General features: G+C 36.4%; 1 protein-coding gene across 1 annotated transcript in view; it reads right to left on the reverse strand.

The window, feature by feature from the left end:
• Positions 1 to 17,868, reverse strand: part of MAN1A1 (mannosidase alpha class 1A member 1) — a 129,886-nt gene that overhangs the window by 84,823 nt on the left and 27,195 nt on the right. Inside the window, exons 2-3 of the mRNA XM_048935004.1 lie at positions 11,563 to 11,659; positions 41 to 156 (exon numbers count right to left, since the gene is read on the reverse strand). Of these exons, the coding sequence (XP_048790961.1) occupies positions 41 to 156; positions 11,563 to 11,659 (213 nt within the window). The remainder of the gene's footprint in view (positions 1 to 40; positions 157 to 11,562; positions 11,660 to 17,868) is intronic.

The raw sequence follows: 17,868 nt of genomic DNA on the forward strand, positions 1-17,868 counted from the left end.
CTAAACAAACCATTAAGTATTAATCATTAACACTACTTACCACATTAAAGTCTAAATTTTTTTCAACCCACTCCTTGGCTTCCTTGAATTCCTCTTTCATTTCCATGATGTACAGTGTATCAAGGGCATCCACTATTGTTGCTCCTTGAATGTTACCTGAAATAAATAAATTCAGAGACTTACTTTCCAACAGAAGCTCTTCAGTTAAATCTAATTAATTCAAATTAATTCTAATTTCAAAATCCAGTTTTAATTAATCCAAATAAAAATGAGAAATATAGGCATTCAAGTGGGCAACTAGTAATTCACAGCCTTAAATTTGATTTCCATGCTGCTACACTATATCACAATATTTAAGTAGTTCTTCCACTAAGTCTGTTTTGAAGAGTAGTTCTAATGCACTGCGTTTTCAGCCATGGTTTTACATTTTTTAACACTGATAAAACCATTCACTGTAAAATACAATTCACAGAAGATAATAAATCTCATTGAGAAATGACTGATCCTGAAAAAAATAATTGCTTTGTATTTTTATACTCTATACTCAATAAAGGACAAAAATTTAAGAAGCAGATAAGCAATGATCACATTTCATTTAGGCTAGTCCTTTCTCAAGTATCCTCTCTGAAAAAAAAATTCTCTGATATTATGCGTCATCACATAGCCTGCACATAATACCATTATGGAGAGCAAAGGTAATTGTGTGTACATCTGAATTTCTCAGCTTAGAAGACTGTCAGATGAAGAATTTTAGAGAAAGTTCTGTGCATTTGTGCAAGTAGTGTCCTTCTATCTCTTTTGTATCAATGGATAATAGTCAGTTTAGCTCAGCCTTCAAGTAAGATTGCAAAATGAAGCGTCACCCATATGTTCACTTCGATATGCATTAAATATGTGTTCATGATCCTGTACTAAAAGACTGTTGTGGAAGGTAGAGAAGAAAATGAACTGATCCCAAATGACATTGCCATGATTCCTTGAAATTTATGACAACCTTCTCAAAACAGCATTTTGTCTAGAAAGAGTTTCCTATTTACTGAAGACTGTACAGCATTCAGTTCGGGCCAATTTATTCAATTTGGAATTTATGAATTTAGCTCCAGCAATCTTCATAATTAATGCAAATTACTATTAAGATAATCTTCAGAGAAGACCCTGGACACAAAAGTAACCATTCATACCTGCAAAATAATTTAGGCTGCAAAACCAAAGAAAGTATTTAGATCTAATCCCTCTTTCACCAGCAAAGCTAATGACTCAGGTGGATAATTGATTACTCAATCAGGGATAGATATCCTTTGGTAAATAACAAGAGAGTAGCTGCAAAGAACTTCACAGAATTTGAATAGAGTTCTGAGACATTTGAGAAAAAAAAGTAAGCTTGGGTTTGTAAACTTTTGCCATGCATCAGGATTGAATTATTCATATTTGACTTAGAAGTTAATCATTTCAGTGAATTCTTTTGTGTTCATGTCAACAGCTCACAGGCTGGTTCGGCTGGGTTCTGTGGCTAGTGGGGCAGAGGGATTTCGCAAATCCGCACCTCTGGCAAAGGGAAACAAGGGACCCTAAATGACTGAAAACAGTGGCAACAATCTGAGGAGAAACACACTAGTTTACTAAATAAGGTATCGGAATGCAAGATAACACACCATAATATAATATAATTAGAACTGAAACTAATAAACGAAATACAGTGAGAATATCTGAAAGCTGTAGGCCTTACACTAGTGTGAAGTGACGCGTGCAGTCAGGACAAGCAGCAGGGAGGAGAGGCTGACGATCGAAAGAAGGAATGTCAGATGATCTACAGAGCCTTATATCTGTTCGCCCTGAGCAGAAATGATAACTGCACAGCAAACAGTCTTCTGGGGAATGTAGTTCTTCTCTTCTGGGACCGGAATCCAGAACTGGAGCATTAACACTTTAACTCCCAATGCACTACATGATTTTATAACATGGAATACCGATAACAAAAATCACAAAACCATGACAGTTCACCATCACTGCGGTAATCTCCTTCCTCATGAAATGGAGGAATGACTAGATGCATCTGTATAACAGGACTGACATTACTTTCTCAGCTTGATATTGCAGACAGGAAATAACTTCCCATTTTTATCCTCTTAGAAATATAATAGTAGGTAACAATTGATCAAGGCAGCCTTATCAAGTAAGTAGCAACCCTGCCCATGGCAAGGGAGTTGGAACTAGATGATTTGTAAGGTCCATTCCTAACCTAAGACATTCTATATTTCTGTGATTATTATAAGTTATTTCATACATGTAATAAAACTAGACAATTTATCTGTTTTAGCAGTTACTGATTACTTGTGCCATCTATCATTGTTTCTGGAATGTCCCTTTCCTACTGTAAAAAAAAAGTCATGTATATATTCTCCCAGATATTCTGGTAATAAAACTGCAGCATACTTTGGTAACAAGTGAATACTGTCTTCTCAGAGCTTACTTGGAACATGACTGCCTTTCTCTCATACTAAAGGAAATTCATCCCCTTGAACATGTTCAAGCAACTTATACTTCTACTGAGCTCATGAGAAAATGAGTACAGAAAACAGCTAGAGAACATGCTCAAGAACCTTTTTGCAAAGACTATACATATTTAGTGATTACACACACACAAAAGCAGCTCATAGTGAACTTTTCAACTGAGCTGTACCTAGAAGAAAAATAATCTACAACTTGATTTCCTTAAGTGGATTTTGACAGGTTCAATGCAGTGACATTTCCTTTGGTAATCACTTTGTAAAACAGCCAATACCATCTCCAGTCACACTTTCAATTTTAAGGTCTAGTAGTGAGTTGCAACTCAAGCACTTAGTCAGAAGAGGATTCAACCTTACTGAGAACTTGGAATTGCACACATCTTACTTTTTCCTGGCTCTGGGATGCACAGAACCACAGTGTGGCCTACTTTGAGTAGAAACATCCCTTCTGAGCAGAGAGAAAAGAATGGGAGAGTCTCTAGTATATTTTTGAAAAAATCTTATCCGTTATTCTGAAGGTTTCAGAAGATAATGAGACTTAAATAGTTAAATTTGTTTCAAACAGTTACACTTCAATCTTGAGAAAAGATAAAAGAACACAGAGAGGGATGTTTGAGAGCCAGTTAGAATCCAGTTATGACTTGTAAGCAACTGTAGTTTACACTAAGTTAGCCAACAGGATAATCCAAACTTAAGAGCATTAAGGAAATTGTGTAGTTCTTCATCTATAGCCAGTCAGACAAAGAAGAAGAAAATAATAATAATAATAATAATAATGAAATTAAATGATCATTTTGCTATTATGAATTAAAATCAAATATTTCACAAGCCAATATATGCTATGCTTCTCAGAGCCCATCAGACAAATAATTAAATAGTTATCAGTCTTGTTAACTTCTATACAATATTCTCAAGAAATTACGTAGAAGTCAAGGTCTACGATAAACAAAGATTATTCCTACGCGTTTAAATTACATGCTCATTTTCATAAGACATAGTATTTGGACAGGACAACTGTCCTGTTATATGCTTAAAGAACAGCTATAAATTGGATTAACATCTATTTACAAAAAAGTGCCAGCAAAGCTGCAATCCTCAAGTGAGCGTTCCGCAGTTGACCTAGGCAGAAAGAAACTATCAGAAGTAATACTTCAAGTAAATGTGTACACCTGAAGTAATTATGTATTTATTTAGCAAATAATACAAGATATTTTATACTCAGGGTACAGAAAACGGACTGAAATTCATAAAATGTAAGCTTGAAGCGAATAATTGATAACAAAAATGATAACCAGATGCACAGGTCTACCAAAGTGAAACACAATCTCTACCAAAAACTCCAAAACAAATACTCATATATGCTAGCTTTGGGTTTACCTGGCAAGGTTTTGGTATCAGGATAGATGTAGGGGTGACCTCTGTGAGCAGAGCCCAGCACTGCTCCATATCAGATCATAGCCAGCTCCAAAAGGGACCCATCACTGCAAGAGCTGACCTATGAGCAACAGCTGTGCCTCTGTGAGAACAGAACGAAGAAACACTACTGCACAGCAGCAGCTGAGAGAGAAGATGAGAGCAAGCAAGCAAGGTTAGTGCAGAATGAGTGCAGAAGGAGCTCCAAGTGTGGAGCAGAAGTTCCCTGCAGACCAGGAGAGACCCATGGTGAAGCAGGCTATGCCCCTGCAGCCCATGGACTCCACACAGAGCAGATGCTTCAAGTACAGCCATAGAGGAGCCCATGGTGCAGCAGTGGATGTAGCTTGAATGAGGCCACAACCCATGCAAAGCCCCTGCTGGAGCAGCCCCGGGCCAGAGTTGCAGCCCATTAAGAGGGGTTCATGTTGGGGCAGAAGGGCTGGGAGAACTGCTGTCTATGGGAACCCATGATGGTTCAGTTCCTGGATAATAGGGTCTGTGGTACAGAGATGTGTTGCAGCAGTGTATAAAGAGCTGCAGCCCATGGGAAGCTCACATGGCATCAGTCCAGGAAGGTCAGCATCCCCTGGGAGGGATCACAAAGAGAGGGGTAGAGAGTGACCGTGGGGTAGTGGCAGATATACAGTGTTACGGACTGACCACAGCTCCCATTCCCCTGCATGACTCACAGAGGAATGAGGTAGAAAAATGATGGATGTGGGAGGAGGGGAGGTGGTTTTAGCTTACTTTCAGTTTCTCGTTTCTCTTGTTTGTTAGTAATAGGCAATACATTGCATTAATCTCTCTAAGTTGAGTCTGTTTTTCTCATGATGTGAAGCGGCGAATAAATTCCCTGTCTTTATCTCAGTCCTTTTCCATTGCATTTTCTCTTCCCTTGTGGAGGGAGATGAGAGAGAGTTGTAGGGTTTACCTGTCCATCAGGGTGAAACAACCACAATTTTACTTCCTTTGTTAAACTTGCTACTGCATTTATCTGTCCCCTATACTAACAGCATCACTTCTTCCATTTAAGTAACTAATAGAGAACATGTAAAATAGCCTACAAGATAGTTAACTAAAAGAAAGCAAAAGAAATCAGTCAACATCTAAAGAACATCGTTTCAAGTTCAACAAGGTGGTAACTTTAACAACGTTCTGGAAGAATCTGAAAAAGACTACTACTGTTGTGGATGATGACTCAAGACAACTAATTAACTAGAATTTTGTAATAGCTGGATAAACAGAGCAGTTTAGATTGTCCCTGCACAGTAAGCAATAAGTCAATTTAACAATACCCTTTTTAAAATCCAACAAAGCTACATACACACAACTAAGAAAATTAGAATACATTAGAGAATGGAGTAGCGCCTCCAGAGTAAGTGAGCAGAGAAGACTAAGAAAAAAAAAAAAAGTGTGGTCACAGGATGAATAACTTCATACAAGTTTCCAGGGAGATAGTGCAGGGAGAACTGCTGTCCTTGGAAGACAAGCTTATTATGACAGCTCTGTGACAGAGCGTATGTGGCCATACAGTTTAAGAAACTCAACTGGCTCATGGCCAAGCTGTTTGAAGGGTAGGCCGAGAAATGTTTATTTGTCAGTCTCAGGCTTTTAGATAAGGCTTTTTTTTTTTTTTTTTGCCAGGAAAGTCGAATATAGCATACAGTCAGGTTGCCAGAATCAGTGCATGTTGGTACATTTAATAACGTGTTCACAATTTTCCTCCCAGCCCTCACATATGAAGTTTTTATTCTCCAGAACATCCACATTCGTTGTCACCAAATACATTTGGATAATATACATGCATACATACATATTTGCACGCATTTTTGTGAATCAGATTTAAAAAAATGTAATTTCCAAGCATGTCAAAGAAAACACTACATGGAGAAGTTTCAGAAATCTGTCTTAATGCATTTCCTAAAAAAATAATGGAAACTACACAGAGATACAGCCTTCCCCTTATCCTTCTCAAAATTAAGTGCTTTTATTCTTTCTGACATGGTATCATACTTGGAATGGAAAAAAACTGGGGAAAAGCATAGAGCAAAACTGAGAGGAATGGAATGACCTATGAAGTGACCTCCTATCATTATATACACCTGCTTCCTCACCTGTAATAATTTACTGTCCAATAGGCATAATAAACTAGAACTTCTTGTTCATGCATACACAGAGAAGATGAGTAGAACATTGTTTTTTTTCTTCCAGAAAAAGTGACATATTTGTGTTTTTCAGTTGAAACGTGAAAATTAGTATGTGATATATGCAGATATATATTATATATTTTTTTTTTTTTAATGTGATGGAAATTCAGCATACACAAGGGCAAGAACAATTTTCTTCAATTACTATCAGAAGAACTGTGTTAATGGCTATTTTGTACAACTGTGGAAAAGAAAAAAAAATTATACATAGCTATGTTGAATTTACGCTGAGCCCCACCTTGATCTTTCAGACCTGTCATTGTTTTCTCAGCCACTGAGGCAAATTTGTTTCATCACCTTATTGCAAGCTGAAGAAACTTGAAGATGTTTTCTGCTGTTTTCTTCGTTCTATATTTCAGTTTATACTTACAATTCCAGCCAAAAAAAATAGAAATATAATATCACTTTTTTATTAATCTAGGCATTATGAGCAGATTAGATTTGTCTAATAAGAGAAATAAGATTGGATATTTTGTAGCATTAAATACAAGAAAAAAAGTGTCAATGAAACATCTAATTCTTTCCAACTGCATACACAATGTGCAATAAAATTTAAATTACGTTATTCTCAATGTTTAAAAAAAAAATACATATAGATTTGACAAAACTAAGATTTTGACTAGATCTGTAGGTTTCTTAAAGCACCATTTCAAAAGCTGGCTTAGATTTTTAAGAAGGCAGAATTTTTTTCCTTCAAATAAAGGAAATTTGAAGTGTTGGGCATGATTATTAAGATTTAACATGCCAAAACATGAAATGTACTCAGATAGTGGCAATCTCCTAGCAACGTTTCCAGTTTCAGTCATTGTTACCAGCTGGCCAGAATGGAGAGAAAAAGCCTACATATATTTTAACAAATCTGGCTTCTCATGCACGCAACACAAAACAATGCAGTAATATTTCTCGAATGCTCTTCTATCTCCAGTATTTTGTAGGTTTATGTAGTCTAGAGCCAGCTCTGCTGTCTATTTAATTGCTCTTGGAATTTTTCCTCCATTGTCTCACCTATTTTCCAGGGAAGCCATTGGCATCTGCATTGCTTCTGGCATTCACGCAACTCAGCCACACATTTTGTAATGAACCCTCTTCTTTTGCTTGTTTTGAACATGCCAGCTTTTCATTTATATTTCAACCCTACATAAAAGATAGTATTCTCTATAAGAAACAAATCCTTATTCACTCCATCAATGTCACTCTTAATGGACCTCCATATATTATACCAAAAAAATTCCAATCTTTAATATCTATTTTGAGCTTAACTAGATTCATATCTCCCATGCCGCTTATTTATCAGTTCAAATCTAGTATCTATGTCCCATTTGCTATTTTAAAGTGGAATTATCATCTCTCAAAGAATCTGTCTGGTTTCACAGAGTTGCCTGCAGTTTCCCACTGCATTAACTGCCTTGGGTAACTTGTTATCCTTGCTGAACTGTCACTCTGCTCACTTAATTTTCCCAGGGCTGCAGTAAGTAACTTGGAAGCATGGCCACAGCCTTACTGGAAGAGTATTTCAAAAGGCCATTAACAGCCCCAAAAAAGACTTTTGGAAATCTGAGAAGGTAATAAGCTTCCTTGCCTTCATAATGACCACCCTAAAAAACAAACAAACAAGCCAACAAACAGTAGTTCTGAAGCATGACCTCCTTTCACAGATGGGCTGAGCCATTCATCCACATAGCTGATGATGTTATTCTTTAAACAAACTTCTATTAATTTATTTCCAAAGGAGTCAGGCTCACTTCTATAACTAAAATTGCATAGTGGAATTCATAATTTCAAGGACTTCAGCAGCAACAGTGAAGATGAGTGAGGACGGGAAATGTTGGAAGCTTTTCAATTTAAATTCAGTTATTATTTTATAATCATGCAAAATTAAATTTCTTGAACAATATTAATAAAATATTAGCTCAAAAATATGCATTGGTATTCACTGAAAGAGTTTTGAACGTGAATATTAGGAGGCTTTAAAAATCTTGTGAAACCTCAATACTCTGAAAACTACAAAATTCAGTTCTAAGCCACATAGTGTTTGAGTACTTATTACCTTCTTTCTACCCCTCCATAAAAAGTACCTTTTCATTAGAAGAGATTAATTATACTATGTGCACAAGTTAAAATATTACTAAACTTGGACTACTGTACATGAAAATACAGTTACATATAATTATAAAAGCTTTTTAGCAAAGCTCAAGAGCACAAACTTGAGGGTTTTTTTTTCTAGAGAAAGCTCTCTACAAGCAGCACTCACTGGTTTTAATATTAGTAGAGAAAACTTCATGAATGATAGCTCATCATTCAATTGCAACTTTTCCACTTTCTTCAGTATTTTTTTAATAAAATAAAATTTAAGAATACATTTTTAATAATTAATTTTAATAAAATGTTTTAATAAAACAAATAAAATGAATTTGTATAGGGGTTACATTCTACAGTGTAAAATAATTACAATTTTAAAAGATTTATAAAGAATAATTACAATTTATAAAGAACCATTATTACACATATCAAACATCATATCAGTGTAGAAGGCAAGCACAAAACTAATTCAGTTATTCTGAATTACTTGATCAGTCTAAAAGGCAGTTGTACACTTAACTTCATGGAATTCAACTATTAAATTACTACCGAGACAACTACTGTCAGTTCATTTCTGCCTTAATATTATTTTAACTGAATTCTTCATTGTTGGTGTAAACAAAAAAACCTGCAATAATGTTAGTTACTTGCCAAGATACCACAGTAAAAGCTGAAGCGACAGTTAAAAAGAAAACAAAACATTACATGGATATCCCAAAAAGACTTTCAACAGTCAGAGGCAAGTATGAGGCTTTGGCTTCATCTTGAAATAGAAATATTTCAGCTCAATGTATGTTTAAGCCTTTCCTTAAAAGATACGCCATTTTGAGTGTGCACATGAAAGGAGCACAATTCGCTTCCTCTCACGTGAATGTCCTTCAGTCTGAAGACTTCCTCAAGCTTATTGAATACACTCTCCATCCTCCACTTATGCTGCTCAGAATATCAGCAACATCAAGATCTGAGCTGGAGGTCAGAACTATCTGGGCTTCTACCCAGCTTTCTCCTGTCATGATCCCACTGGCAGTATTCCCTGTCCTCCTAGCCTAACAATAGTATCACATTGCATTAAACAAGTTGCCAAATTCATGATGGTATTGACTAACAGTCACATCTATGTACAATTACACCTGTTAAAGTCTCATGCTATTTTCACGTTTCAGACCCTTCAAGACAACAGCCATGATTATTTACAAAGTGCCTTATCATTCCATTATACCTTCAAAAACTTAGAAGCAACAACACTGGAAAAGAGCTCTCTCTCCCCTTCTGTGTCAGAACTATGCTTTTTGCAGCCTACACAACATTAAGCATCACTGAACCACAGCACTAGAACCTGCTGATACCCACAATTAGGTATTTATTCCTTTAAGAAAATGGAAAAGCCATTAGTAGAATTCATACATGAAGGTACAGACTAGATTTAGTGATTTGAAAACAATACTACAGAAACAAGGATTTGCTTCTGAAGGAAAAGGAAAAAAAAAAAAAAAAGAAAAGAAAAGGAAAAAAAAGGAAAAAAAGGAAAAGGAAAGAAAAAGAAAAACGAGAATACAGACCCAGGAAAGGGTAGCTTATGAAACAGAATGACTTGTAGATATGCTGCTCTTCAGTATTTCATTAAGCAATTAATCAGAAAGGGAACCAATACTTATTTTGATTTGCCACCAAGATCAATAAGACTGAAGACGTTCTTAAGGAAATCTCCTCAGTAATAAGGAGATAGGAAATAGTAATAATTCTAGAAGGCCACGATGAGGAAGAGATCTGTAATTAGATCAACTCTGGCTCTTATTCTTCTAAATGCAATTCTATTTTCAAACCCAACACTTTCTTGTTACACACTAAAACAGTGCCTTGAAGACTTACTCTTGTGCAGCCTCTGCAGCACTTCCATTTAAGCATTTCACAAGTCAATATTCCTACTGCTTTTTCTGAAAATCCATGAGGCATCATTATGAACTCAAATCACTTCAGATGTTATACTGCTTCTGATGCCAATTAAACTAAACAGTTTAATTTTAAAGACATAATGTACCATTCTGTTTTCTTCCAAGAAAATAAAGCAATCAGGATTGCATTAAACAGTTATTGATATCTGATATTAAACAGTAAAACTATCTGTGAGGGAAGATGATAAAAAAAAAGTTTTTCCCATGACAACAGAAGCCTAAAGTACTTTAGTTTCAAGCAACCAGTTAACATTTAAAATCCAATACTTAACTGTATAATCATTACCTAGTAACATTTTTGGATGTCATCTTGGGTAGACAAGGAGTGAAGCAATACCAGTGTAGATGTTGTATTTTCACAATTATTTTCATAATCACAACTGCTGTCTCTTAGCAACTTCTAAATATAGTTGAGAATTTGATAAGTGCTCTATTTAAGCTGTTTTAGGAACTGTTCCCACTTGAAGCTATCTTTTCCACACAGTCGACAAAATAAGTTCCTGTTAAAATCAACGTAATATATTGACTTTTCCTCAGCTACAGAAATTAGTTCATTTTTCAGCTTTCTGTTTGGAAAACAGAATTTATTTGAATACAAAGATTGCTGTCAAACAGTTTGATCATTTTTTTGGAATACCAAAGATGATAATTTGTAGGACTGCTTTCTCAAACTTTCACAGAATGCTGCTGCCCTTCAATTGCTGTTTATCCAAGCCTCTGTCCCACTTGTACAGTAAAAAGTCTTGCCTCATTACACTGGATTTCTGCAGTGTGCTTTTCCTGCTGGAGCTTTTTCAGCCTCATATCTGTTCTAAACTGATAACAACTTGGGTGTTATTTAAACATCCCTTGTGTAACTTTTAAAGGTCCAAATAATGGTTATATTCATGAAAGAAAAACAGCCTGCTAAAGGAGCCTGACTGACACAGATTAACAAATTTCTCCAAGTGTTATTCTCAGGAATAAAACTCCGGAGAACCACAAAGAGCTTCAACTACCTTCATGGCTGTAGAGAGTATCTAGCAAATAACGCTGGTTTCTTGTACAAGATCTTTCTTGAACCTGTCCTACCTTGTATTTTTTGTTTCATCCTTATGGACTCTAGTGCCAATGAGTTCCACTTTGTATGAGAAGTTTTAAGGCAGAGCAGTGTTTAATGCAACAAAACTACTTCTTTATCATGCAGCAATGATGTATACTTCATTTACTCTCATTCAAAAGGAAATCTATAAGTCACAGCATCATCTTCATTCATAGTTATTTGCTATACATAATATAAGCAAGAAACACCACACTGCATCACAAAGGCTAGAAAGAACACTTGTTTATCACCTATAATCTTTTTAGCTGATTTACTGTCTTATGCTAACGTCACTAAGCACAAAAATACACTCTACTCACCAAATAAATTGCTTGAATGTCCTTGCTTAGATATGGGCTTCAGTTCATTTAATCCCCATGCATAACGCTTATAATTATCCCAGGCATATTTCATCATCTGTAGGGAAACAAAAACAGGATTATAATGTTGATTTTGCAAGAAGCCACAGCAAATACTGACTTGACAATATTCTCAAAATTAAATATATTTAATTCAATGCTTCATTAAATTCATGTTCTATGCATTAGAACTGTAAAATATTTGCACAATAGCCTGTTCTCTGGATGCTAGTGGTGTAGTTACTATAAGAGCTCTGTGTCTGCCGGATTTACGTGGTCACTGGTATTTGCACACTTATAATAAACAATATTTAATAAATGAATTTATGTTATAAATTAATACAAGTATGATTTCATTTCCTTTAAGCATACATCTCTTAAAATGATGGAAATATTTTGTTGTTGTTGTTTATTCTAGAGCAGAAACTTTTATGGTCAAAATTAAGAGCAATTCACAGGAGTTTTCAGTCTGGTAGAGACTTTCTCACATAAAACTAGCTGATACAAACTTAATGCAGTTAGTGAGTAGAATGAAGCTAGAACGGGGCAGGCAAGACATCTCAGAGAGATCTTGAGATAATAATGACATAATCTTCTATGACTGTAAGTGCTACTGAATGCCTCCATAGCTACTCTGATATGCCATTTTGCACAATCAACATCTTCTACAACTAAGCATGGCTATAAAGATATGTTTGCTGTACAGAGTTGCACCACAAATAAATACTGCTTTGGAAAATGCCCTCAGGGAACTGAGCACAAAGCTCTGCAATAAGAACAGAAGACATTCATGTCAGAAATTGACAGCAGATCCACTTCTGGGCACTAATCACTCTCTGTTACCATGATCAACCAAGACCTAGCCTAAAGCTAGGGGATGGCTGGTGTATGCAGCCAAGAGATGTCCTGCTGCTTCAGCAGGTCCAGCATCAGCATCACCTTCAACTTCTGCTCAGGAAGAGTCTTCTTCAAAGATCACATCAGCAACCTGAATTTATGTAAGAGCAGGAGAGTCTATGCCACTACATTGTATCTCCTCCCCACTTCCACAAAGTAGAACTGAGCTAGGAAAGCCAGAGGTCGTCTTCCAGACAAGAAGTGATGGTTTCAGACCTTTTCAAAGATACTGCTTCAGGCTGTCAGCTGACAGCACAGCTCTGCCCTTGCTTTCAGACCTCTTCCCGAGGCCATGCATGCCAAGGATAATTCTGTTAAATAGCAGTTATAATCCTACATTTAAAAGCAACAGCCTTAGGACACACTGATAATAGTAATCCTCAGCTTTCTTTCTTCCTCTTTCCGTTGCTCAAATTACATAGAGAAATCATGTCAATTAAAAACCCACATTAGGCCAGACCATAATAAATGACAACAGATTTTCTGGAGTACTGCTATGCCTGTGGGGAAAAAAAAAAAAAAAATTCTTTGCTATTTATAGAAGCATAAAAGTGCATCTTATCCCACAGAAGAATTCAGGAATGCTAATTTACCGTAGAGCATCTACAGGGTCAAGTTCACAAATGCAAAAATTGGAGTCAACATTTACTATATGAGCATTTTCAACCAGAAAGCGTGCCTGGTGTCAGATCTCAGCTGAAAGGCAGTAAGAGCCTGTGTGAGAATGTCTGCAGGCAGCAGGGATGCACCAGCTGGCAGGAGCCGTGTCCCTCACTCAGCTTCCCTCTGGAACAGGCATTTTGTCCCAGCACAGACCTAGCAACAGGCAGCCCCATCACAGGCTTTATGTCTGCATTGCAATCCCAGCTCCTGGTAAAAGGGAGGCATACGGCTATTTTCTAATTTACCAATTAATTTTTCCATTTTACATTTTATACAAGAAATATTTATTCAGCTCTGCAGTCATGTGCAAGTCCTGCATGCTCAGCTTCATATATTAGAAAACAAATTCTCAAAGATCCCTGATCTACCCTGAACCTGACATTTTCTATGCTTTGTGAAAGCTTAGTTTCTCATAAGAACACATTGGAGTTCTTTTACGTTGTTTACTCTAGGAACACCGCAAGGAACTGCATATTTATTAAATATATAATAATATATAATCACATTTGTAATTAAATGATCTGAAAGTGACTGAAGATTCTGACTGTAACAAAATTAAGATTGCACAAGCCAGTGATCTTCTCCCTTATTTTAATCCTAGCACATCCCTGTTCCTTCTCTTGCAGAAGAGGTGGTGGTTACCCATCACCACACCAAATCAGCTCAGGGATCAGAAACTTCTGCAAATTTTTGTTTTTAGAATAATTGTTGTCCTATCCCATCACCAAGAGTATCAGAGTAACCAAGCAGGAAAGACAGGAACAGTTCCAAACCTATTTCAGCCAAAACACTCACAAAGTGCACGACACTACAAGATGTTCCCTCCATCGCCTTTAGCTTTTCCAACTGATTTACATCTTGATCATATTACATTGTAAATGCAAATGTGCGCTCTTTGCAGAAGCCATTTTCTGTTGGTCAACCATAAAATCATAAATTGTTAGAAGAGACTACTAAGATCATCCAGCCTAACTATAGATAGTGAGATTAGAAGCTAACCTACACAGTAGACCCTACCTTCTAACAATAGTTATTATTAGATTTTAAAGAAAGACTCTTATTTCTGAAAGTCATCCCATTTTGCAGAACGTACCTACTCAGTATACTGGACACAAATGTAACCTCTAGCAACCAGACACAAGCATCTGCCTATGTAGCAAAAAGTTACTGGGACTCGGTGTTACAGCGCAAAGAGCATACAGAAAAACACAAGTCCTGAAAACATACCAACAACCACCACCAACAGCCCTTAGCACTGCTGGAACCACAGAGTCAGAGTTTGTGCTTCAGACTTCGCAGTCAGTCTCAATTTCTAGAATTTGGCACATCAGAAGGGCTTTATACACTTTCACCCTGTAGGAATCAAGATTCCTATAAACAAGAATCTTCTATCTGCTAATAGTTTTATTTTCTACGTAAGTATGAAAAAATTCTAAAATACTGCATAGCAATTCACATAGATCCAAGTTAAAGATAATTAAGCATTTGCTTAGGTCGAACTTGTAGCACTGGAAGCTTAGAAATAAATTATAACAATTGTTTGGAGAAACTCAATTATCCTTGCAGTCTTCACCTTTCTGTTTGCATGATACATCTCCAAAAAGGTATCTCTAGATGGTTTTTGTTTTGTTTTGTTTTTTATTTTCCTATCATCAAGGCCCTTCTTCTGACTCCTTGAATAAGTGCTGTTGAGTACTCGGAATTTTAAGTAAATCTCACCTTTACTGAGAGCATCTATGTAACAAGAAGTTCCTAATGATGAAGAACATCACAGATCTTGGCCAGGTGATCCCAGATACCCTCAAACTTCCCTACAGTTTAACTAATGAAATTATTTCACTTGAGTGCTTTCAAATAAATTCCTTATTAATCCTCCAGGATGTCAGTAGGCAGAATTACATTTGCATGGATGTATTTTCCTCAGTTCTTCTATCTTTGCTAAGACATATTCATTGAACCTAAAAATCTAGATGAGCCTGACAGCTCACTGAGAAACCCTAAGTCTACATTTGCAAGATCTCTTTCTGAGCCATGCCTTAGGCCATTCAGAAGAAGCTATAGCTTTATGCTTGGCTATGTAGCATCCCCCTCTTTAGTAAGTTGGCTGCTTTTACATCTTCAGAACAAAATGATGCAAGAATTTCTATTTCAAAAGTTAGAAAATATTGAAAAACCATATCTCATTTCTGTTGGAGAATACCTAAGTGTGCTATTACACTATTATAATTGGTATCAGCAATGATTTGGAAGAAAAAAGTGAGAGTGTGACACTATTCATGAAAGGATCTGTGCATTTTTTTTCCCCAAAACACTTCCTTTAGAGCTAAAGAAAGATAATTTTACAATTCTTCTTGACCAAAAGAACATAATTAACTAAAAAACAAAAACAAAAACCCACAACAAAACAACCAACAATAAAAACCCACAACAAAACAACACAAACTAACAAAAACCAAACAGGTTTGTTCTCCCAAAGCAGAAACAAAGACCTTTATAACAGCAGCTGGAATGCTGGCCAAAGGATTATGATCATTGACTACAAATTACCATTTGTTTTTATTTTAGCTACTGCCATCTTCCAAAACATGTAACATAATGTCTCAGAAGGACATATATAAGGCACTTGAAATGTGCAAAATAGATTTCTACTCAAACAGGAGTACCCAAGAGCTCAGGCATGAAACACTGCTAGAAAATGAGTGATGCTGAATCAGCACAGTAATGGTATTTAGATGCAAAGTACTGCAGTACTATGTGGAATGAAAGTAAGAATGTAGTAAGATCTATTTTCAGCAGTTAAGATGCAAGCTATGGAGATGTCAGAGAAGATGCCAGGAAAATAATTTAAGCACCTTTCAGAACTGCAATATTAAAGAAAAGGCATTCTCACAACATGAAATAGCACCATGCTAACCTCAACAGAGTCATTTAAACCATGCCAAGACTTCCCAAGAGAAGGAAACAGAAAACTAAAATGGTACTGGACATTCAACAGAATAAGACCCTTGAGAAACTCTGGCAGGAAAAGCCTTTAAAACAAACAAACAAAAAACAACACTCTTCTACTCTATTAAATCTTTATTGTTAGATTAAAAAAAATCTTCAGTCTACACTAAACATTTTGCATGCTGTTTTCTTTCCCCCCCCCCCCCCTCACCTTTTAAATTATTCTTAAGCAGAGATGTATGTTCATTAAGTTTAGTTTCCCTGAAGCTTTTCTCCTTCCTGTTGCTGTAACTAATGCTTCTTAATTCTTTCACAGCATCAGTAAGGGAAATGATGGAAGTCCCTAGAATTACTAAGCAATGGCTAGACACATTCCACTTAAACTTTCTCCCTGTACAAGTCAACTCATATGGGTGATGTCCGTATAAGGTCTGGCATTGAAATTCCTCATAACATGGTGCTGTTTTGAATTTGTGCCTAAAATAATGCTGATAGCACAGCAGTGTTTTTATCTACTGCAGAGTTGCGAATGCACAGCAACAATGCTTTCTCCTTTTTCCAGTCCTGCCTCTTCTCCCCTGCCTGTCACAAGTAGACTCAGGGACTGGACAGGGATGCAGGTAAGATAGCTGTCTTAGACCGGCTGAAGCAAGATTCCACAGCACCTAAGACCACTCAGGTCTACTTGTGGATAATGACAAGTGACTTCTGCATCTCTCATCCCAAGCCCATCTTCTTTCCTTCCCCTAATAAATCACTTTTACCTCAATCCTTTCTCACTTTTGTTCTTCCTGCTCCTCCTCCCTAGGCAGCCGTGTGATGCTCATTTGCTGAATCCAATTCAACAAATCTCAAGTGGCATCCCCAGTGTACGAAGACAACATTACATTAACCAGTGGAAAAGCCTCAAGTTTTGGGAAGCCTTACTTTCTTTCCATGTCCATTACTGTTAACCTACTGCACCTAAACAAGATTCAGAAAAAAACAATTTTCAATTGTTCTCACAGTTCTCAAATAGTAGCCAAATTGCAATACAGCTGAAAAACTTCACAAGCATTCCAGAAATTGTTATTAGTAAGCATAACAGTACCTTTGAAGGTATTACAAGGTCACCAATGAGGATTTCTCTGTGAAAAATTGTATGAACTCCTTAAGCTGACTCACAATCAGTTCTCATAAAATCATGCTGCATACATGAGCTCTTTTCATACGCTTTTATGGAATTCACTGTTAATCATAGTGAGTAATCTTTGGCAACACTGCCTGTCTTCTTGGAAGTTAGTGGAAATACTACATCCATGCTTCACCGTCTTTGTAACGGCAATCAGCATACTATTAGATCTCTAAAGAAATACAGGGCTATTTTGCTAAGTTTATTGACCTTGTCTTGAATAACCTACATAGTGAAAACGAGAAGCAAAAGTGTTGTTTTGTATATCTCAACACATAATGCCATTTCTAGGATTAGGAACTGCACTGTGAAATCATTTGGAAGTTTCTCTTGTTTCAGAGCACATCCACTTTAACTTTTGTCATTCGCTATTATTACTTTGATAGTACTTCAAATTCTTCATTTCAATCTTCTATGGCAGTTCTGCAGGTAACTGTAATATGTATCAATGTCTCTTCCACCTGGAAGTAGATCAGTTAATAATAGCTGCCTTGAATTTCCTCAGAAAACTAAAGCAAACATACACAGATTTTAAAGTAACTCATCTCTGTAAACAGCTTTTTGCCTGCTCAGACTTGTTCCAGATCAGA

This window comes from Lagopus muta, chromosome 2, assembly GCF_023343835.1.
Source record: "Lagopus muta isolate bLagMut1 chromosome 2, bLagMut1 primary, whole genome shotgun sequence".
Taxonomy (NCBI): Eukaryota; Metazoa; Chordata; class Aves; order Galliformes; family Phasianidae; genus Lagopus; species Lagopus muta.